The sequence below is a fragment of the Lepisosteus oculatus genome, chromosome 7 (genome assembly GCF_040954835.1).
Source record: "Lepisosteus oculatus isolate fLepOcu1 chromosome 7, fLepOcu1.hap2, whole genome shotgun sequence".
NCBI classification, from domain to species: Eukaryota; Metazoa; Chordata; class Actinopteri; order Semionotiformes; family Lepisosteidae; genus Lepisosteus; species Lepisosteus oculatus.
The window spans coordinates 43,042,103-43,066,435 of record NC_090702.1 but is presented as its reverse complement, the minus strand read 5'-3'; the positions used below and the strand labels follow the sequence as shown (position 1 = coordinate 43,066,435).

Sequence of the window (24,333 nt, the reverse complement as noted above, 5' to 3'; positions counted from 1 at the left end):
AAAATTGAATTTAAAAAATGCCTTTTATATATAAGCATCCGGAATGTGGTCTGTGTTGATACAGTGTGAGGTATTTCATAACGTGGGTTTATATGCAAGTAGGTTGTTATTTGTAGCTCAGTACTATTCTTTAGTTCTTGTTTTGTTTTCTGTCTCAACATTTGTTTAAAAAATGAAGTAATAGGATGGAATATATTGCATTATTTTTCATCCATCCCAGATGCTTATTTGTATGTTTGAATTATGTTTATAGGTGTCTGGTATAACATTTTGGATATTCTTTTATTAATCTATCCTGATACATTTTTTAGTTTAAGTTTAACCTCAAAAATAATTTAAAATAGTAAATAAAAATAGAAACAACATTTACTCTGGTTTTACTATTTAGTTTAGTTTTTATCTGTTACAGTAAATGTTGAGAAAGGGCAGTAGTTCACTGTGTGCTGATGGATTGCCTTTACCAATTCACACCATGCACTTTGGTACATAGTGTAACGCAGGCATAGAGGTTCCTGTTTTTATTCAATTTAAAGTTTTAAATTTTATTTTGTTTACCCATATTTGCAGTCGAGAATGAAAGTATTTCAAGCAAATCCAAAGAAGTACAGTTTGTAGTTTCAAACATTCACTAGTAGTTCTTGATTTTTTTTTCTGACAACATCAGTTTTAAACTAAAGTACAAAAGGGTAAGGTGGTATCTATCACTTAAGTATAAAAAAGAAAGGTTTATTATTCTCCTAATGGATATGTAAGGGCAGGCAGGTTTTATACATGTTTGGCATCCCACCAATCTCTTTAATTCATGCTCGCAGAACAGTATCACAAAGCAAATCAGATTTGTTTGGTGATATTGGACAGGCAATGCCTGAGCATACTTATAAATCACTTTGTGATAATTAACAGTAGCTTATACACTTGTAACACAAATATACATTAATTAATGCCTGGAGGAAAAAAAGGTTTGTTGTAAAGATATTTTGTCAGCTAAATCTTTAGAAGTCATAATTCTAAAAAGCATTAATACAAGTTTAATTACACATTGGTTTAATTGCATCCTTTTGTATGTAAATATTATGGAGTGTGGTAGCTCTATCTGTCAGTGAGGAGAACGGAGAAAGCACAGACGTCAGTTAATGTGCTTTCCATGGAGGGGCCATTGGAAAAAGTTTCCATCACAGCACAGGAATTTGGAGCACTTGACGGTAATTTGTAAAGCAACAGTGGTCCGTAATTGTGGGGACGAGCACAACATAATAGCTTCCGATTTTCAGGAGGAAGCAAAATGTTTTAATATTAAGAGGTTGATTCTTTATGTTGATATAACATTTGTGGCTATGTTGTTTATAGCTCTAATAACTTAAAGTGGGTTTCCTGGATCTGTGTCAAGGAGCTTAAATTTAAGTCTAAATTGCAGTTTTTATTTGACTTGGACTTTCCCAGATTTTAGCAGAAATATATGAAATATTAAAACAGAAATATTAATGATCATGAAATGGTTTCTGCCAAAGGATTATTCTTCACATTGAAGTACAGTGTCTGAATTGTGCAATGTCTGTGCCTTTGAAAAGTACAAATACAATAGCACCCTGTAGCCGGTTTTTGTCATAAAAACAAAATGTGTTGCCTTCTTAGAGTGATTCAGCCAGTGTAAAGTGATACTTTCGGTGTTGTTCCAAATTTTATGAGGAAAAATAAGATTTTGTTAACATATTTCTATTATAATCCATGAATACCTGAAATTAAATGGGGAAAAAAATACATAACCTTCCCAGAGTCTCAGTTAGGGACTGTTTTGAACAGCAAAATGTTTTAGGACTTACTTGTAGGGAACTGGAAAGCTTAATGCCTGTGCTCTGAATTTTCTACAAGTAAGCTTGATCCTTCATAAAAAGGAGCATTTCCTAACAGAAACCTTTTTTTTGTTTTAGACAACACTCTCTTAAGTTGAAGACATTACCACAAAATAGCCAGAGAAGGAAACTGAAAAATAAAATCATAAGGTGTTTCTGATAAAGCATCTAATGCACGCACACATGATAAGGTATACTAGTAGAACTGCTGTTGAAGAGGTTGAACTTTTAACCCCTTTCTCTCGGGGCGTTTCCACGATGCCGTGATGCTGTCTGAATGTAAGTCTTTTACTTCCTTCAGAACTTTGTGCTCCACCATGCATTTTAGCTCATGTAGGATATCTCTTTGCTGCCTTCCATTCATGTTCAGCTGTTTCTTTCTCATGGGAAGGGCAGACTCCAGGCGCCAGTCTGTTTGGGTTGCAGCAGTCCTGCACTAACAGCACACAAGGAACACGTCCCAAGCAGATAAAAGCAGCAATGCAGTGCAAATTAAGCATATTGTTATATCGCTTACAATTGAGGAAAAAATGCACTTACCTTTTGTATTTGGTATGTGAATCCCACATGAGGGTATGGGATAGCTTTCAGATATTGCCAGTTTATCCTATGTTTACTGAAAGGTGAGGAGTTCAAATGGTTCCTACATTTTACAGATCAGGTAGGTACAGCCTAGAGGGTTCAAACATTGGGTGCTTCATGACCCATAAAGCCAAAAGCCTCAGTTCCAGCTTTCACATATAAGCAGGGTGAAATACTTATAGTTTGTAGCTCAAGTTTAAGCTTGAAAGAATAGTTTCAAATAAAGTAGTGGCAATTAAAAGCTATATGGTAGGGTGTGATTGCAAGCACTTGGCAGGTACTTTAGGGGACTGGTTCCAAATGTTTTCTAGTCAATTAGTGCCTAATAAAGCTGTCACCAAGAACACATTAACCCTCCCTACATCTTCTTAAGTGAAAGAAGTGTTGGCCTGTAGAAAGATTGTGTTGCATGTAAAACAGAAAAAAATGGCACTGTTTATGTGAACTGGAATTGTTATTCTTGTCTGCCCTTTTGCCAGAGTCTACTTGATGGGGCGCTCTATAACAGAAATATTTAGAATAGAGAGTAAACTCCTAATTTTTTATTTAGCATAATTAAAAACAGTCTTTTTAAATGTCCATGGTATGATAATCATAGTCGGTGAAGTTTTGGGGACTAACAAAAAACAAACTGAATAAATAACATAACATTCACCGGATCACTGGGCCTCTTAACCTGGCAGACACTCACGAGAGGGTCAGAAGTCATGACCTGTTGATCGGAGGAGCCTGTCCGTTTAGCGATCAGCCTCAGTCTGTAGTCTGGTGTGGTATGGGAATTGAAAGGCTCCCATATCTTGATTGGCCAAGGGTGGAAATTGGCTTTAAACTTCTGACCATAATGTTCAAATTTTACTGCTTAAAGTTTAAAGAAGCTGACCTGATTGCTACCAAATCTCCACCAGTATCCTCTATACCATTGTGATAAAGTACAGATGTAAGATGTATAGTTATTATTATGTATAATAATGAGTATTACTATAAAAGGTAGTTTATTTTAAACATTAGTGTGCATAAGGGTAAGATTAATTTAATGTACTTCAATGCTGAACATTTAAATATCGATCATTTCTGTAATTGAAGTCATATGGAAAATATCGTTTTATCTTTTCATTTTTGAATTATTTTGTGTATAAAGCAGTAGGTTAATACTTCATTCTGTTGCAACAGGCTGTGGCACCTTTAAGCATCAGTTCACTGCTTTCCAGTGATGCATCCACATAACTTGTGAGAAATGTGGTAGTTCAGCATTTTTCTAAACTGTATATTACAGTTTAACACCAGTTTTTCATGGAAAAAGGTATGATAGATCATTTCTAAATATGTATTTACAAGAACCTTAAGGTCTTGAGCACTTTTACGTGACAGAAGCTCGTGATTACCAGGTGTTAGCATTTCAAGCATTGCTTCAGCTTTTCAGTAAACAAAGACAACCTGTATGTTTCTTTGGCACTGTTGGAGAAATTCTTAAATCGCATCATTGTGTGTATGAGTGCACTAAAATATGAAGTTGTATTGCCAAACGTGTTGCTGGTCTTACATGCCTTTTTAAATTACAATGAATGTCTTTTCTAAATAAATTGTATTGCAATTTTAAATGTAAATTCAGGGCACACCTTTTGTATTTATAACAATGATTGCCCTTTGCTAGACCAGCACATCTCATTATTTACTTTCACAAGGTTATGTTATCTAATGCTTAATCTGCAAATCATTGCAGTACCTAGTACCTGAAACGTGCAGATTGTGCTTTTGATTTAAACTAACATCACTGCTAGCTGCATGGTTGTTTGAGTGATCCAGTAAAGTACAAAGTACGATATACTTATAGCAAGACTTTATCTTGTTTATTTGATGGAATTTTCAAACGCAAACATTTTTTCTCAGAAATCTACTAGATAAAATCACAACTAATTGCATGAGATAGTCGTTATTATTTCCATTAAACACAATATAGTCTTTTTGTGTTGCAGAGGCTCTGTCTTAAAATCTTTTAGGCCTTTGAAGTGTAGATGAAACATTTAATTTCTTCAGAAAACGTAGTGGCTTACAAATAAGAACCTGGTAACAATTGAAATGCAATAAAATAGCTTTCCCCTGATGTGGCCAGTTAATGATTTTTTTCTTTATATTTTTTTCCTTCTGGGGTCAGAGCTAGAATGCCTCTACTGCTAATGCTGTCAGGTTTTTTAAAACCTTAAATTCAGTTGACCTTTGAGTTGAACCCATCACGAATGTTAACATTTTCTTGACACAGTTTGAAGGAGGGCCAAGCAGTCTAGGCTATTTTACTGGCGTTGCGTTTGAGGGATTTTGAGACTCCCTGGGTAATTCTTTCTGAGCCAATGTAGCCTGAACGGCATTTTATTTTAAGGCATGTAGGGTTCATTGGCAATGCTTAAGTGGTTCTTTTAAACTGTAATTGCTGAAAGACATAATTGTTCAAGACTTTGAAGTAAAAGTTAATTTGGTATGAATCTACCGTAAAGTGTACAGCTTTGAAGAGAGCCAGCATTTCAGAAAGGGAAGATGTATAGATATAGTCTTGCGACTTTAGGATTATGGTAAAACAGTTTTTGGAAGTATTTTGTTATATATAACAAATGCATTTAAAATGTATGACAATGAAGTGAATTTGCACTTTTTGTCATATACTGTAAATGTGAAAAGAGATTTTTTTCTCACAGGTTATATCAACCTATTTTACAGGAAATTAAAAGCGATTAAGTGTTGTCATTCTATAAAGCTCTTTAAGAAGGCACCTTTAAAGGCGCTATATGAAATAAAGTTTTTTTATTGATTATTATTACAAACATTAAATTGTGGAGTATTTATGGGCCAATTTCCATATATTCTACAAGGTTAATATTTTTAGAGATGAAATTATGTCAACATCTCGCAACCTTTTGCTTAATGAGCTAGAGCAGTGCTCATATACACAATATGACAGATAACCACAACTTAAAAAAGGCCTTTCAATAGCTGATGACAAGGGCAGAGGAAGTTAGGTGCTAAGACATGTCACCTGGCTGCAGAGATTCTTTACAGCGAAAACGAGACTCGAATCAGTACATTGTGTCACCACTGTGTCCGTGAATAAAAAAAAAAATCCATCATCAGCCAATGTTTATTGTTTACTGTTCTCAGCCCGGCGCCAGGCCCTGAAAAAACAGAAGCCAAAAAACACTTTGTTTTGGGGGCGGCCGAATTCTGTGGTTTTGTAATCTACACTGATCAAAAGGTATGTTATTACAAACAATGTTGTAAGCGGGTGGCATTTCCCTGTTGAAGATACACGCATTACAAACCAAGCGCACTAAGATGTGGGCGCTGGATGGTCCCATTTGGGTTTCGGTCTGTTGCAGCTTTTTTGCTTTTACATACCAGCGTCTTGTAGTGGAGCCAGGCTGACCTAGGGTAAATATGCTTATATTTCCCCTGCCATTTGCTGTGCTTCCAGTTACCCCTTTGAGCTTTTCAAATCTAAGTTTGATGTTATGTCTTTCAAATAATAACAAAAGCTGGAGCCAAGGAAGGAGGTCATGTAAAAGTAATGAGTAAAATAAACACTTGAAGCTAGATTATGATACAAGGCACTGCAACAAAAAAAAAGTATATATTTATATGACATTATAACAGACTGAAATTCAGAGGTGAGTAAATCTGTGGGTCATGTTATTGAACACCAGTTTGCAGTCCAGGCCAGTTGTCCTGTCTGACCGGTTTCTGACTAACTCAGTAATGTTTTTTTTTTGTTTTTCTGTTAAATTTTATATATTGATGGAAAACAAATGTACAAATTAAATTAAATGATGGTGCTCCTGTTATATTTATTATTAAAGAACCTTAAACTTTTCAGACATTTGTCACAATTGCACGTTTTCATTATTACTTATCCGTGAACGTATCCATGAAGCCTCATTGATGGCAGGATGGGTTAACTCCATGTGATCTTACGTGATCTTGGAGTTTCAGTTTACAGACATTTTTTATGCAGTCATTTGTGGTTATTTGTAGTTGTAGATATAACTTCAGATCTTCAGAGTTTTTTAAACAGTTGGATGTAATTATACATCACATACATTGTATTTTGACAGGATACAGCATAAGTTGAAATTACCTTGAAAAATTGATATTTATGGTAACTTATAATTGTAACATTTGTTAAAATTTAGTAATGTGTTAATAATGGTTATGTCTGACTTGACAGAAATAAAAATTTGTTCTTAATTTTTGTATTCCTGAGTGCTTCTCTTTGACATTTCTTTTGTATTACAAGTGTTTAGATTTGTAGAAAAAAACATTAATTTTGTGTATTTCTGAATGTTTTAATAATCTAGAAATATATAATTCTGTTGTTTGCATATTAATTAAATTATCCTGGCAATTATGAAATCCAAAAGAGGATGAGTAGAATTTATTTTGTTTTGCTTGGTCCTTTTTTTATAGAAAGGGCAGGATGTGGTGTGTCTCCCATAAATAAATATGAATGAATCATCTTAAATTATATTTTTTATCATAAAATGTAAATAATTACCATGAAAGACTTAAATTGATTTTTCTTTTTGAAAAAAAGTAATAATTGATTTGACATTTCAGACTACTTCAAAGGCATTCTGCCCTCTAGGCTCTGCTGCAAATTACAATATAATGGAGGTTTTGCTATTAACTAGGTGTCAAGTCTGTGCTCTGCTTTTACCACAAAGTATTCCTCTTTCTGTTTGTTAAGGATTAGTATCTGTCTTTTTGTGCTTCTGGTGAATAATAATAAAATGTTGGAAGTACAAAGACTGCTCTGTTCTATCAGTAATGCTAAAGAAAGTTTAAAGCTTTGATTTTCACATTTTAAAGCATTTTTTCCTTGGTTGCTTATGGTGGCACTTCATTAACTGTAACTGCTGAAAGACTTATACCTAAATGTACATCTCAATAATGTTCTTTCTCAGACCATGGGATTGCAAAGAAAATATTTATTTAAGAACAGTTCAGCCTTCTCGGTGAAGTCGGCGTGTCTCTGTTCTGCTTGAAGAGAGGACTGCTAGATAATTATTCTCTCCCAGTCACATCCTGTGACATGAGGGAAATGGGCTTGAAAACATTCATTCATAATAGAGCTACAAAGGGAGCTACAAAACTCTGTATCCTTTAGTTAAACATTTTAACTTTTGTGAGTCATCTAGGCTATGACAAATGAGGAGATTTAGCATTTGTATCACTTTAATTCCAGGATAAAGGACAAAACAGCAGACGTGCTCTTGTTGAGAGTTAAGATACATGCTATTCTATAGTTGTTTTTATTTTTCATATTCAAGTGAAAAAAAGCATAGCTTTGTCTTAATAGTTAGATGCATTCATTCATTGTAGTGTTTGCCTAAGTGATTTCTGCCATCTGCTTTTCTTTTTTCTTTCTGACATTTTCAGTTTAAATCATTTTACTTGTTTAACAAACACATTTCATGAGTAGCTTGAAATTACTTTTCAAAATTGAATGAGCAAAAATCATGTAGTGATCACATGCCTATTAATGATTTTTTCTTTAAAACTATGAGTACCTTTGATATAATTCCCCCAGATACTTTTCTTCGTATTCAGTGTTGAAAACACTTTTAATCTCTTTTTCACTTTTTTTTCTGGATCTTTTAGTAAGCGGGATTTTACAGACACGGCTTTAGAAGGCTTCGTAGAAAATGTAGTGGAATAAGTGAAGTCAGAAATGAATAATAGGAAAATGCATCTCATTTAAAGTGCTTTCATTTGTGGTTGTTGTCAATTTTGAACATTGCACATTAAGATCTCTTCTGGCAGTATAACAACATCTCTAATGAATTTTAGACTAGTTTAAATTCTACGATTTCATTTGAAGGGGCTTATTTTCTGATGGTGAATTTCCATTATCATGTGGTGGGGAGAAACCACAGTGCGCCAAAATTAAATAATTTCTTCTGTGTTTGCTAAGATAACTGTTGTGTAATAAACACATGGTAACATAATGCTAACATAAATTATAGCATCCACATAGAAAACCATACAGTGTTTGCGGAACATAAGATGTGCTGGAAATTACAACGTAAGTGAATAACGAGCACCAAAACCAATGACTGATTTTACTACCAGCAGGTGAGGCTTGGTGATGTTGTATACACAAACCTAGTTTTTTTACTGATGTTTACAGGATCATTGAACTCTTTGTGAGAACATCCCAGAAAGTACATTGTAAGTAGGCCTTCTTATTTTTGTTTTAACTGCCAAACAGAAATAAAACAGGTTGGTGGGTAGGCTGCAAAGGAACAAGTAATAGGTTTATTCCATGCTGAAAAAAAGAAGAAAGAAAACACAACGTTTTGGCCGTGGAGCCTTCTTCAGGTGTGCATCTGTTGATGATGTTTTCCACACCTGAAGAAGGCTCCACGGCCAAAACGTTGTGTTTTCTTTCTTTTTTTTCAGCATGGAATAAACCTATTACTTGTATAAATAAAACATGACTTATACAAAACTTAATATTAATATTAATGCTGGGTTGTACCTCTGTTATATAGGGATATTAGGGTGAAAACCTGACATTTAATGCTGTTCTCTTTAGTCTTATGCTTTTTTTATTTCTGATGTCATTTATCACATTTTGGTTCTAGGACAAAATTAAAGAGTTGGTGCTGAAAACGTTGTATGACAATATTAGTGAACGTTTCTTGAAAATATTTAAAAAACTGAATAATAAATGTCAAAAAGCAGAGGCCCTTGGCATTACTATTACATTAAACAAATGCTCTCCACTTTACTTTTGTCAAATGTGCTGGTTTTGCAAATGCACAGAGGACTGTATTGTATTATTACTGCAAACTCTACACAGCACTGTCACCACCACAGAAACAGAGCACCTTTTTATAACAGCAGTATTACACCATTAATGTGTATCAAAAGAAGCTTATAACTCCATATATACTTGTATGTTCTTAGAAGAATAAAGTATGTGGGCGCTAGGTATTGATTCAATTTTTTTGGTTTCATTTTGAGACCAATGAATAGGCACATGTTTTTCCTGGCTCTGTAAGAGGAATAGGAAAGACTCTTAGGAGGCATTGACATTTACAATGGACGTACAAACTACTGGCCTGCAATGTTTCCAGTCAACACCTTGTTATTGACAAATGTTAATCAGCGTATTTAATTCACCTACATCATGTGCATTCAATTAAATATCAGTTCACCTGCTCCAAAAGCACTGCCATTTCCCTAATATAATTCCTATTATACTTGTGAATTTCTTACAGTTTAAAGTAATAGAAAGCCCTTACAGACTTAAAAGTACTAAGAAGTGAAAATCAAAGAAACGAGAAGGGGTTAATTCCATCTTAAAAAGTTATTAAAAAGGTGTTGAACCTTCTCCAGTAGTTTTCACACAGTTCTGGTAGTATCATGCTCTGCACACGTCTTCCTCCTGCAACACAAAACGAAAGAAGTATTAAATAGAACCTTTATGTATTGAGAAAACGTCAAAAAATCTATTGAATATTTTTAGCAACTTTCCTTCTCTGCGATGCTTTTGTAGAACTCACGTTGCAATGCTTCTCAAATGAAATATGATTCACTTTAGATTTCTGAAAATATTGTGGGAGTCTGAAAGAAGCTCTCCTGCCATGTTGTTGAAGCCGATACCCTGGCTTCCTTCCATAGAACAGCTGCAACTAACCGCTAAAACCCAAATGAGACGAGTGGCCTCCTCTCCTTTGTAGCCGTTCTTGGGTTCTTATATTTGTGTAATTTCCATGTCTATTTTTCTGTTCATTCATTGTACCCATGTTTAAATAGTGTTGAATCCCACGCTTATTTAAAGCACGGTTTGTATGATTTACACCTGTCCCCCACACAATTTATAAGTTCACTATAAATAAATATGGATTTATAAGGTTAACTATAGAATATTTTTCTATTAGTTTTGTCTTTTCATTAGACTTCAGGCATCATTTATTCCTGGATTGCAGTACTCTTTTCGTGAGTCCTTTACTCTGGTCTTCTTTGCAGCTTTTCTGTCTTTTTCCAATGTAGAACAACTACAGGCATACGATATGTAACAGCAATACACATCAAGAGTCAAATTAAAAGACGAAACAAATCAGATGGCAGTGGTGCTTTTCTCTTGCTGTGCTCTCCTACTAGTTCTGTGACTACCTCGATCGTTACCACATGCTACCATTAACTGCCCAACAATACCTGTTTTCAGTGTTCTTTAGTCTTACCACACACTGAGAAGCATGGTGAATTTAACACACTTTGCTAAAAACTCTTTGTGTGTTACATGTCTCCTTGGGAGGTATTTGGTGATGTTATCTGCATTCATTAGCATCCATTAACATTATTCAGTGTATGTAAATGACATATAGTATTTGGTAACTGTTCTGCACTCCGTGCGTTAGGCTAGTATTTGTGCTGTTGGGGAACACTGGAGATGTAACCAAAAAGTGGTTAAGATGCTTGTCATGTGCGAAAGACAATACCAGCATTAACTAAAGAAACCCCAAACGTCTGCAAAAAAAAATCTTATTGATAACAGGGTAGGATCTATAGTTTTTCATACATTTATTGCATCACAATTTTAGTGTAGGAAACAAAGACAATAGAGTGAAATGGCAGCAATGAATTGTAAAAGTCGACAATACTAATTATTTTTGTATTAAGTATATGCTGCATAGATGACAGTTTTTATATTTATGAAGCTGTTTTGCATGTCTAGACATTATTTGTACACAATACAGTTCAGTTACAGCATGACCTTTGCAGACTTAGGTTTTTCTCACTAGCCATTCAGCTGCTATACATAAGAGCATAATAGAATCTCAAATTATATTGAAAAACTCCTGGATCTTTAGCATAGTGCCATAAAGGATTTTGCCATTTTTCAAAATAGGTTTTTTTTACACTGAGGAGTCAAAAAGCTAGAATACAGCTTATTGATGCTGCTATACCACAGTTCTTGCAGCAGATGTCTGTCGAGTCTTGAAGAGTTTAGAAATTCTGACAACCTTTGATTAATTATGTATAGGCTTTTAATAAATATATATTGATTAAATGTGATGGCTCCAGCCTTTGTGAAAGCCTTGGAAATGAGGTTTTGGTTCACAGTTTCACAGAGTTTCTTTTAATTTCAGACTTTTTGTCAGTACTGTCTGTACTGAACTAAAGAAAGCCATTGGTCACCAGGGTCTTGGCATGATTCTTGCTAACACAGATTTTATATGAATGCAATAGATGATCACCTAACATTGAAAGTATTACAATATTTGATAAGGGGGAAACGGTATAACATCACCTGAACCTTGAAAAATGATTGATTTTCACTATTCATCAAGCTCTTAAGATCAGAGGTTTTCTTCCCTTTGACATGCATTTAAAGACCAGAATGCAGGGTAATCTCGGAAAACACATCATTGGGAAGTAGTGGCCGTGTTACCTGAAATCATGCTTCAGCTGTTTATCCAAATCTACTTTCAATGCTGTTTCATAGAGCTGTTGAAAAGAATTGTGCCTAAGAATGTTATGTATTAAAATCTCTTCCTTTTCTACATTCAAAAGAACCTAAATGGGCATAGACATGCAGTAAAATGTGGCATGTTTTGTTTTGCATGGATATTCCATATGTTTTTGTTCTGAAACCAGCACTCATTATTGTCTCAGGATTTTCTTTCACACTGTAACAATAGAACTGTAATTTGCACACCCGTTCTTTTCTTCTTGTAATCTGAAGGGTGCTGTCAACAAAGCTCATCCACCTCATGTTCAAGCACATATTTTACAGATTTTCACTTAGAGGTTTTGTTTTCAGAGTGGCAGCCTTCTGCTTACATTATCTTTGACATGAAAGCCAAATTACTAAAATCATTACCACAGTTAGACTACATGGATCACCTGCCCTTATCAGCCTTTTAAGTGGAAACTGCTCTTCGCCAGTGGTGTACCACCTCTTGACAACATCTTTCATGCCATGAGAGTTAGTGAAGCGCTTTTCTCAACTATGGTTTTTAGACCACTGCAGCTTTCTCTTTGGGAACAATTGCCTGTGCAGTCAGCTATTTCCAATTTGGGTATCTCATTTTGATGACTGCAAGGGGGACTCTTTGAAGACCAAGCCAGGTATTTTTCAAAGATGAAGTAAAAACAACTGATTGAAGAGGTTACTAGGTACATCAGGTCTTTATTAATCCCTAATTGAGAATTCATTCTCATTTACAAGGGTGACTCTGAAGGTATCCATTTATACAGTAGGGCATGTACTGGAGCAGATTGACTGAATTAGCTTGCTCAGGGGTACAATGGCGGCATCCCAACAGGATTTAAACCCACAACCCACCAGTTTGCAGTTCATGGTATAATCTCTTCTTCTCCATTTTTGTCCCATACACATCTGCTCCATTGGTCGTGCCCTGCATTCACACATCGTATAGAAATCATATTCCATTGCAAAATATGACTTATTTTCCTGTAAGATAGTTTTATTTGTTCATTTCAGTGTTTTACACTTTTGAACATAGGATGCAATTATCATCAATCTATAAATCCTCCAAATAAATCTCTGTGTTTTTTGAGCATAGGAGACAACTGTGAAATATTTGTGTCTTTAATTAAAGGCAGGAAGCAATAGAGGTGTACCTTAAAAAAGGTAGATTTATTAGAAATATAATCCTCATTTAGCCCTGCTTAATACTTGCCTGACTGCACACGTACTGTTGGAAAGTTGTGGGAATTCTTAGCTAAATAAATGGAGAACCTTAGAAGTTTTTGAACTGTGTTAATTATGAGAAAAGGGACTGTGCATCCTTAAATAGGCTAACCATCATTAAATAATTATAGCAGTCATTATCATTAATAGAATACAAAGGGTTATCTGTCGGTTAATACTATGGTAATAGAATTGGCCCTCTCTGGCGTCTCTGTTTTCTCTTTGCAGTTCTTCGTGTGCAGACTGAGCTGTACACAGAAGTGATTATGGGAAATAAGGGAGCCACTTGAGGCCAGCTGAGAGAAAAGTAGACCTTATCTGAAGCAATTAATCAAGAAACTCATATTGTGGGACAATTATTCAAAGCTTATTCTTAAATAACTTGTAGCCTGAGGTTCTGAAACTTTTTTCCCTCCACAATTTTTTGTCAAGGTCATGAAAGTACATTGGGCCTGATGTAGCCACTTGAAAGGGAAGGCTAGTTCAAAAGAGAATGGGAGAACTGTTGCAGCAGCTAGGACAAAGTGACCAATCACAGATTTTCTGTTTGAATATGTTTTTCATGTCTCCATACCGAATAATGTGGGCAACCTTTTCCTGTCCATTCTGTTCATTCATACAAGTGTGAGCATAATTTGCATTCCTCAGTGGCAACTCTGTAGCATGAAGTGCATGATGAAAAATGGTCAAAGGACCAGCTACACTTGTCTGTTCAATGTTCCAGCAAGCTACTGTATGACTCTTCATAACACTAAAATATACAAGAAATCTTTTCAATTGCATATATATGTTTGTGTATGTCTCATATACAGTAAGCAATTGCATCTGGATGCATTCCACTGAATTCTTAATATAAAATGTCATCTATGCAAAGACTTGTTGGTTTTATTGGTTTATTGCTGTAAATAAACATAATTATTGTACAGTGACACTTTATCACTGAGTGCCATGTTTGGTTAGATAGTGTATGATCAAATTGGAGTCTAAGTCAGTAAATGTGATATATAAAGTAATTCATTGACTTATAATAGGAATTAATTTTATATTTTTGATATTTGGATGCTGACTCTGTATATGACATACTGTACACATATACAGTGTACATTTGAATTATTGAACAGAAAAGGTAAAACCTAATTTGATTTACAGTCAAATAATTTTGTATTTTGATTATGAGATTAAAATAAATTATATATACAATATCCATTTTATTTTTGCATATATTTGACCACAATGTTAAATAACTCTTATACTCAACCCAGTGATATTGGCAAACATTTACTTTTAAGTGCATTTCAGAGTGTAAACAGTGGTATTTCAAAGTACTGTACATCTCTCCGAGGCAATAACTGCCTCGTCAAACCTGGTAGTCATTTAAGATGTTCTGCCAATCCTTTGCTGCAGCCATTCTCAGTCCTTGCTTATTTAAAGGGTGTTCTGGCTGTGTTTCTTAATTAATTAATTACTGAGCTATTAGATTCTTAACAGGGACTGACTTGGCCAGTCTAAAATCTTCGAATTTTCATCTTCCAGGTGAGCTCCTAGGCATTGGTCATATACAGTAGTTTGAGTCATTGTATTAGTGCAAGATCTGTGCAAATGTACAAATTGAATAGAGTCAAAAAGAGAAGCCAAACAAAAGACATAATGTCAGAAGAGCATTGATTAATGGTAATTAAATAATTATACCTAAATTCCATGATTATTAGGAAAGTAATCCTAGAGATGAAAGCTGCTGCTTCAGCATGTGATTATGATTTGAAACACGGCTAAAAGTGTTGGTCAAAGAAATTTATAGCCACTCAGTGTCCCGGATAGAGAGGAAAGATGGAAGTGGTGGAGGTGTAGCACTATACGTCAAAGTGTCTTACAATCTGTATGAGCCAGAAATGTAAAAATAAATTTCAAAGGGCCATGCTACAGGCCACCATATTCTCACATTAGTTATATTGCAGTCTCATAAGAACATAAGAATGGTTCTTAACGGGACGAGGCCATTCTGCCATTCTAGCTTGCAGCTAATTGTCATAGGTGCAAACTAGTACATGTATGATCTGGATCATAGAGCTCATTCTGGTTTCTTCGTGAGCAGCCACATGCAAGTCTTTTGAAGAGAAGAAGAGTCTTCTTTGCAACTCAGCCATGAATGCCACATTCATGCAGCAGGCAACGTCGAGTGGTAGTTTATTTTAAAGGCTTAGTATCCTAAGGACGTCAGTTTGTGTTGGAGATCTCCAGCTATCACCTTTGAATTAACAGTTGCCACTAAAACCACTAGCATCACTGTGTTTAGTTCATCTAAAGGCACACTAGTGTCCTCTTCCTGGAAGGGTTGCCACTATTTCAGTAGACTAACATTTCTTAATAATGGCATGTGGTAGTTTAATTTTTTTGTAGATTCTTTTATAGCTGTCCCCCAATTTGTGGAGGTCAATTGCTATTTGCCTGAAGTTGTTTAAAAGCTTTCCAAAATTAACTATGATCATGCTTCTACTACTGAATGCCTTCTGTGTTCCTTCCTTTAACACCTCAGGGTAGCAGAAACCCTTTAGAGGCCTCTGTACCATTCTCCCATTGCATTTCCTTAGAGGAAAACATTATGTAGATATCTTTTGGTGGAACTTAACAGAATACTTAAAAGATGTGAATAAACGTGATCCTTTTGTTTTCTGGAAATTATTATTTATGGCAGATTTAATTTTGCTGTGTGCAATGCTGTTTCAAATACAGTCCCAAGTTTTTAGATTTTTTTAAATTGTTATCCACTCCATAAATCCTTCTGTTGTAGGGTGTTTTTTGGGCCTATTTCATGGGGGTATTCTTATATCTGGGACATTATATAAAAACATACAGGGGGTATCTTCAAAGGAAACAGGATCTTACAAGCCATTTAGCTTGTGGGTACATACTGTAACAATGATTTGTAGCTGAATTGTGCCCATCAATTCAAGAGAGAGATACTGCACATTCCCATTTAATGTTTTATAAATATTTACTTGCCTCCCACGAGCAGTAAGCAATACATCAGTAAACTGTTTGATTGGGAAGTGCGCAGAAAATCGACCAGGTGGCACCCCTTTCGACTGGCCTGTGATTAGTATCACTGAATAGTTATTTCTCGTTTCTTTTAGCATCTCCTTTAAATTCTCCTGGTACCACCTAGTGGACAGGAGGAAAAGCCAGTGGTAGCTTAATAAACAAAAGGTAGTCCCTCTGTAAAGCAATGAAAATGAACATGTGGAATGGGAAAATGTTTTGAAATTAGTCTTTTTCTAAACAAATACATAGATCGTTTGCCATCTAAGTTTTTTCTTACTCAGAAATGTGGTGAGCTGCTTTGGATTATTATATCTGATTGCAGGAACTCTAGATGAGCTACATTCCAGAGAAAACTGCTAAGTGATTTAATGTTTAGTATTAAATATGAAAGATATTGGTCTGAATCTGTAGTTATGAATCTGAAATTCGAATCTTTCATGGATATTGTGACTATATCATGGCTCACGTGTCAAGATATATCTGTTGTATTGTGACCATTGTGTATTACAATAAATATATGACTGAATTATGTGTGATGACTAGGAATATCTGTACCTCAGATATGCACTTTACTTTTTATCCTTTGTTAATTAACAAATGCACTAATTTTATTCATTACAAGCACTAAATCTTAATTTGTAGTACATATTGCCTGATTAAAGTCTTTTCTACATGCCTATACATTCCTAATTATACCATTTTCCATGGCTAGTGGAATTGAAAAAAAGTCTTTTATCTGTCCTATACTTAAGTAATGGTTTCTAGTTTTTATTGATTAGAGATTCTTAGTGCATGCTGCTGTCTTTAATTTTAAAGTGTCTATTCCAAGCCTTTTTATTATGTAGTAAGTGGAAAAAAACAATTGATTTAATAATTTTAATGAAGGCAGCAGCACTTTCTTTCAAGGAGATTGGTTTAGTTCATTCATAGATTCTTTTGTGTAATCTGTGGTAGTAGTGGTTATGTATGTGTGCTCTGGGTTTCTCTCAATGGGGCTATATACATTTATATTTTTTATATATATAAAGTTTTACATGAATACAACACTATTTCAACAACTGGCGAGACTATGCTTAAAAGCACTGTTATTATCTTTTCATTATAATTACTTAATGTGTGCATATGCTTGTTTCCTTTTATGTTCAATTTCTTTAATCCTGTTTTGGCTTATGTATTTCTGAATGACACAGTCAGTTATTACTACAGTCAGTCTAAATCACAGTAGTTCTCTTGTGTAAAGCAAGGCGATTCATGATTAGGAAAACAAGCATAGAGCAAATGAAAGCTAGTGTTTTATTTGTTTTAGAGCGTGAAGTACTTGAAAACAAGCTATAGAAAATAATTGCATATACTATAGATATCTTTACCCATGAAGTGACAAGTTTTACTGCCTTATCCTTTTTTTCTGAACTGTGTTGCAGTCTGATACACTAGATGTCACCTACACTATTTGGATCCAAAAAAAGGAGCGATAAAATGCAAATTCTGCTTGTGTTGCTTTACAAATTAAATGTCAGGACATAAAATATTGGCAGTCTCATTTGCTGGAAGAAGGAGACAAATCCATATTCTTAAATAAAATTCTTATTATACTGCAGTAATCATAGCTGAACAAAGACCAATGATTAACGATAGCAATTTATTGTATCTTGTAGAAGGGAAAGAAGAAGAGACATCATTGTTATCATAATTCATATCATAAATAACACAAGAGAGCCAATCACAAAGCTCTGGTGGTGTCAACCAAATAACCTTTGATAACAATTACCATAGAATGTAGCCACAGAAACCCTAAAGTCATAATGTTATCTTTTCCCTGCTATGGTTATAGAATACAACAGTATTAACATATAGATTAGACTATTTATAATAGTAGATGTCATTCCAGGTCCTCTTGCTTAAAAAGCATTTTTAATGTTTTCATTGTGGAAAAGGGTAGGTGGAATTGTCTTTCTTAGAGATTATGGTATAGCCTTTATGTTTTGTCTCAATTGCAGAGCTATATCATGTTGAAACAGATTTTAGAATCATTCTTAATTGTTTAAAAATACAATGGGAGCTCAATCAAGAAGCTGAGACTTTAAGAATCTGATGCCATCACCGATTAACTTTAACACTAACATATGTATCATGTTCTCCGTTTTGTTCTTGTTTCTTATCTCATAAAAACTTTTGATCTTTCATAAAGATAACAGCTACACATGTCAAAGTACCCTAAGGGTATCCTCGTACTCTTTTCCAACAATGACTTAATCATTGATTCTTCCATGCTCACTTGAATTGTGCTTTTCATTTGAGCTTTGAATAGTAGATATTCTGTTTAAATTAAAAATAGAGATCTGTTCTACGTTTTCCTTTTAAGGTTCAGAATATAAACATTTTCCACTTTAGTTCTCTAAACATGTAGCCCATAGATTATTGAATTGTGACTTCTACATTGAATTCCAGTTATTCCACTTCTTAATAGTTTGAAGGGTGCAGCCTCTGATAAATATCTTGTGTGACTGTAGCAGCTTCAGTGCAAGTTCTTGGCTATATAAAAGACAAGGCAGCACTGAAGTTCAGCAGTGCTATTTCCTGCAGCAATTGTAGATCTCTTTTCCTGATAGTACATTAATGTAGCAAACTGTAGTGTAATTAGCATTTATTGGGGGGCCTGAGGCATAAAGATCTGGTTCTACATAAAACAAACATACTTAACTCCACTTTTGTGCATGTTGAATGCATACTATTTGTACTTTTAAATACATTAAGTATAATATATATAATATTTAAATTAATGTTATCTTTTACTTTATGAACCACTTCTGATATAGTGAAGTAGGTGATACCATGAACTGTTGATTGCTTATCAAAGAAATATGTGTCATTGAAGTGGAAAAACACTGTGACAATATATGTGTTAGCATATTTAATGAGTCTTCTTTCATTAAATTAATTAAGGTATTGCTAGACAAATAGCCTTAATACAATGGTGTGGTGGATAATGTTGCTGCCTCACAGCTTTTGGGTCCTGGGTTTGAGTCCAGCCTGGGGCATCTTCTCTGTGGTGTTTTCATCGTATTCCCACAGCTCCATGGGAAATTTTGATCCAAATTTTCTCCCACTGTTCCATGTTTGAGTACATGTGTATGTGCCTTGTTGTGGTCTGGCATCCAGTGAAGGCTATATCTAGCCTTGTGCCCATTGTCAGCTCACCCTGTATTGCAGTAAGTGGAGATTGAAAAAAGATAGTTTAGGTGGGTAACTGCGTCAGCATGCGTAGGCTGCAAAGGAACAAGTAATAGGTTTATTCCATGCTGAAAAAAGAAGAAAGAGAACACAACGTTTCGGCCGTGGAGCCTTCTTCAGGTGTGACACCTAAAGAAGGCTCCACGGCCGAAACGTTGTGTTCTCTTTCTTCTTTTTTTCAGCATGGAATAAACCTATTACTTGTTCCATTGAAAAAAGATGGTCTTAATATATAACATTAGTGGTTGACCACTTTAATTTTGACCACCAATGAAATTAAACAACTTGTTATGTCCAGATTGATTCAATAATGAATACATTGTTTGACTGTTATAAGAATTGTAATTTTGTATGATAAAAAAAATACTTCAGAAAACACAGAATTAACTGTTCTTTTAGATTATGATCCATATTTTTGTGTGCAGTGTTCATTTTCCCTCTCCATGACTTCTGTATTCATTTATTGCAGAAGAGGAAGAGGAGCAGGTTCTCACAGATGGGGGCACCTCAGCAGAAGCCATGCAGGTTCCTCTTGAAGAGGAAGGAGACCTTGAAGAGGAAGAGACTGTCAACGATGAAAACTTTTTGGGTAAAAGACCCTTGGACAGCCCAGATTCAATGGACATGCCAGTTATGAAGAGACCAAGACTTCCAGGACTCAAATCAGAAAGCCCAGAAGTGGGACTGGAACCAAGGGAGCCCCTTACTTCCATAAACCCACAAAAGGTTCCCCCCATGCCATCTTTAGCCAATGCACATGATAGTTCAGGCTCTCTGCCACTGTCACCTGAGCTGCCAGTCTTAGCACCATCTTCTAAAATGCAGTTGCCTACACCTAAAATCTCTGACACCAAACCAGCTGTCCCTATCAGAAAACCTAAAATAACTTCTCCAGGGCAAAAAACTAAGTCTCCTAAAGGAACAAGCATAGCTCCTGTTTCTGGAAGTCCAATACGATCACCCAAAGCCGTACCTAAAGAAAAGAAATCGCCAGGGCGAACCAAAAGTCCCAAAAGCCCTAAGAGTCCTAAGGTTCAACCAAATGTTTCTCATCCCACTATCAAGCCAGAAACCCCAGTCAGAGCACCTTTAGCAGCTCTGAGTGAAAAAATGGGGAAAGAAAATATTCTCTCAAAGCAAGGGCAAGGGATGCCTGAGTCAGAAAAACAAATACCTGACGCACAGTTTAAGAAACTCTCCATTCCTGATAATACTATTGACGACTCCATTGATGCAGTCATTGCTAGAGCATGTGCGGAGCCTGACCCATTTGCGTTTTCTTCTGGATCAGAATCAGAAGGTGAGATCTTTCAAAGTCCAAGGAGACTTACAATTTCAGAACCAGCAACTCCCAAGTTGCCGCCAAGTGCAAATAGCTTTGGCAGGGATACTTCAACACCAGTTCCTCCTCCTGTCGGAACCTCCGGTTCAGATAATTCATGGACAATGGATGATTCAATTAATGAGGTTCTAAGAAAAGTAAACCTGGCTACTCCTTCTAGTGCACCCCCTAATCCTCCGTACATGTCATCCCCATCTGCTTCACCACCAACTCCAGAACCTCTTCTCAAGGTCTATGAGGAGAAAAATAAGCTAGCAGCTTCTGTAGATGTTAAGAAAAAGCTGAAGAAAGAACTGAAGACTAAGATGAAGAAGAAGGAAAAGGATAAGCAGAAAGAAAAGGAGAAGGAGAGAGACAAAGACAAGAGCAAGGAGAAAAACAGAGAGAAGAACAAGGAAAAAGAAAAGGAGAAAGAATTCATTAAGGAGGCCAAGCTGCAGTGGAAGGACTTCACCAAGGAAGAGGATCGAGAACAGTTCAAGGCCAAGGAGTATGAAGAGCTAGACATTAAGGTGAAGTCCAAAGATGGCAGCTCAAAGAAGGAGAAGGACAAGCACAAAGATAAGAAGAAAGACAAAGAGAGGACTAAAAAGGATAAAGAGAAAAAAGACAAGGGCAAAGACAAAGCAAAGGAGGAAAAACAGAAGACCCTCTCTACACCTGTTATTGTACCACTCAAGGAGGCCCCTTTGACACTGTTTGCCCCCCCCACTGGCCTGAGGATTCCTCCCATGTTGCCTTCCCTGCCACCCATCCTCTCTGACAAACTCTTTGAAGAGAAGGAGAAGCCTACCAAGGAGAAGGAGAAGAAGAAGGACAAAAAGGAGAAAAAGAAAAAGAAGGACAAAGATAAAGAAAAAGAGAAGGAGAAAGAGAAGGAGAAGGCCAAGGACAAAGAGGAGAAAAAGAAGGAGAAGGAGAAGAAAGACAAGGAGAAAGAGAAGGAGAAGGAAAAGCACAAGCATGAAAAAGTGAGTTTTATTTTTATTATATTTTTAAAAAGTGGTAATAATGCACTACAAATACATTGTATTGGTGTTTTTGTGCTAAACATAAAGGCAGAATTAGGCCATATTTAGGTGTGTGGTATACTAAACATAAGGTACAGTCATGTGAAAAAGAAAGGACACCCTCTTTCAGTCAATGGTTTTACATATCAGGGCATAAATAACAATCGTCTGGTCCTCACCAACTTCTGTATTTAGACAAATCTAGCCTCAGATAACAGACAACACATAACAGATTTCACTGTGTCTTTATTTATTCAACAAAAAGTAAACCAAAATGCAGAAACCATGTGGAAAAAATAGTACACCCTTACTGCTTCCATAGGAATTAAGAAGGTAATTAGCAGCCCGGTGCTGTTAATCAAATGCATTAGTTGATTAGTTGATCATCAGGAAGTGTGACCACCTCTATAAAAGCAGAAGTTTTGGCAGTTTGGTGATCTTGAGCATTCAGGTGTGTTAACACCATGCAAAGGAGAAAAGACATCAGCAATGAACTCAGAAGAGCAATTGTTGCTGCTCATCAATCTGGGAAGGGTTATGAGGCCATTTCCAAACAATCTGAAATCCATCATTCTACAGTGAGAAGGATTATTTACAAATAGAGAACATTCAAGACGGTTGCCAGTCTTCCCAGGTGTGAGCGTCCGAGCAAATTCACCCCAAGGTCAGACTGTATAATGCTCAGAGAAATCACAAAGAACCCAAGAACTACATCTAGGGATCTGCAGACCCAGTTAACATGTTAAATGTTAAAGTTCATGACAGTACGATCAGAAATAGACTACAAGTATGGCTTTCATGGAAGGGTAGTCAGGAGAAAGGCCCTTCTCTCCAAAGAGAACATGGCAGCACAGCTTACTATAGGTTTGCAAAGTTGCATCTGAACAAACCACAAGATTTCTGGAACAGTGTCCGTTGGACAGACAAGACCAAAGTGGAGATGTTTGGTCTTTATCCACAATGCCGTGTTGTGGCGAAAACCAAACACAGTGTATCACCACAAACACCTCATACCAACCATCAAGCACGGCAGTGGAGGGGTGATGATTTGGGCTTGTTTTGCAGCCACAGGACTTGGGCACCTTGCAGTCGAGTCGACCATGAACTCCTTTTTAGACAGTACCAAAGTATTCTAGAGACAAATGTGAGGGCATCTGTCTGACAGCTAAAGCTTGGCCGAAATTGGGGCATGAGACAGGACAACGATCCCAAGCACACCAGCAAATCTACAACTGAATGTCTGAAAAAGAAAAGAAACAAGGTGCTGGAATGGTCAAGTCAAAGTCCAGACCTCAACCCCATTGAGATGCTGTCTGTGAGACCTGAAGAGAGCTGTGCATAAACAGGTGCCCTCAAACATCAGTGAACTGAAGCAGTGTTGTAAAGAACAGTGTGCCAAAATTCCTCCAAAACAAGAGACCGGAGAAATATTTATAAGAGACTGATAAACTCATTCAGAAAACTATTACTTCTACTTCTGCAAGCTACTGAATCATGGGGTTTTTCACACATGGCTTCTGCATGTTAGCTTATTTTTTGTTAAATAAATAATGACATAGTGGAATCTGTTCTGTGTTGTTTATCACCCGAGGTTAGGTGTACCTGATTTTAGGACCTGGCAAGGACCAGATGATTTTTTGTTATGTCCAGATATATAAATCCATAGAATTAAAAGAGAGTGTACTTTCTTTTTCACATGACTATATGTGTTTTTGTACGTTAAAAAACATTAATTTATACCATCAGTGATTTCTGTTACACATACTCATGATATTAATGCACAAAGTCTGGGTATGTATCTGTTCAGGTTAGTATAATCCATCTACTTCACTGTTCCCTTCAGGCTTGCTGTTGTTCTGCTGTACTGTTAATTCCTTTTCATTATCAGAGTTTGATAAGTGGATTTCTTAATGCTGTACGTGATGAAGTTCAGAGTAGTATTGAAGCCAGCAGCTTCTTTTGGAAAGCAGTTATCTGGAAAAATAAGAAAAACAGTATCATTTTTACTATCTCATACACGCATGTTTGAGTACCGTGCTGCTACTGTACTACTATAATATTATATAGTGCTTGCATCTATGCTGAATGTTTTGTTTTTAATGTGAGAATAACATTCTTCATTCATATCTTCACTACTCATGGTCTGGTTGATCGTACAGTTTATTTTATCATTTTCTTAAAATTCACTTCTCTTTCTGCTGTTTTGGTGCGATACATTTATTTAAACTGAAATGTTGAAGCTTGTCATTTTTTTGGTAAAACACAAGTATGAAAGAGACCTTTTCTAATCCATTTTATCTGCAATAAATTTTTCATGTCTATCTATATGTTCATTCACTTTCAAATATTTTTTTATCTTGCTCCTGTCTTCACCCAATCTTTTGAACTGGAGACAAGAAAATGCTTCTGTAATGTATGTACTGTACGTGTGATTGTTTAGAATTGATTTACATAGGTAAGTTAAGAAATCCTTCTTTTGCTGCAAGATAGGATTCTGAGTGATTTTTTTCTTTAAATCTCTTGATCACTTTAATTTTTTGCAAGGCTGCTTCGCTGGTGTCCTGGAAA

General features: G+C 35.8%; 1 protein-coding gene across 4 annotated transcripts in view; it reads left to right on the top strand.

The window, feature by feature from the left end:
- taf3 (TAF3 RNA polymerase II, TATA box binding protein (TBP)-associated facto) overlaps positions 1-24,333 on the top strand; it is a 77,998-nt gene that overhangs the window by 35,417 nt on the left and 18,248 nt on the right. For 3 of the 4 annotated variants that reach the window (XM_006633290.3, XM_069192532.1, XM_069192533.1), the window contains one exon: positions 19,883-21,726. In XM_006633290.3, the coding sequence (XP_006633353.3) occupies positions 19,883-21,726 (1,844 nt within the window). Of the gene's footprint in view, positions 1-5,889; positions 6,086-19,882; positions 21,727-24,333 lie in introns of those variants that run through there. The other variant, XM_069192534.1, reaches the window with a different exon arrangement.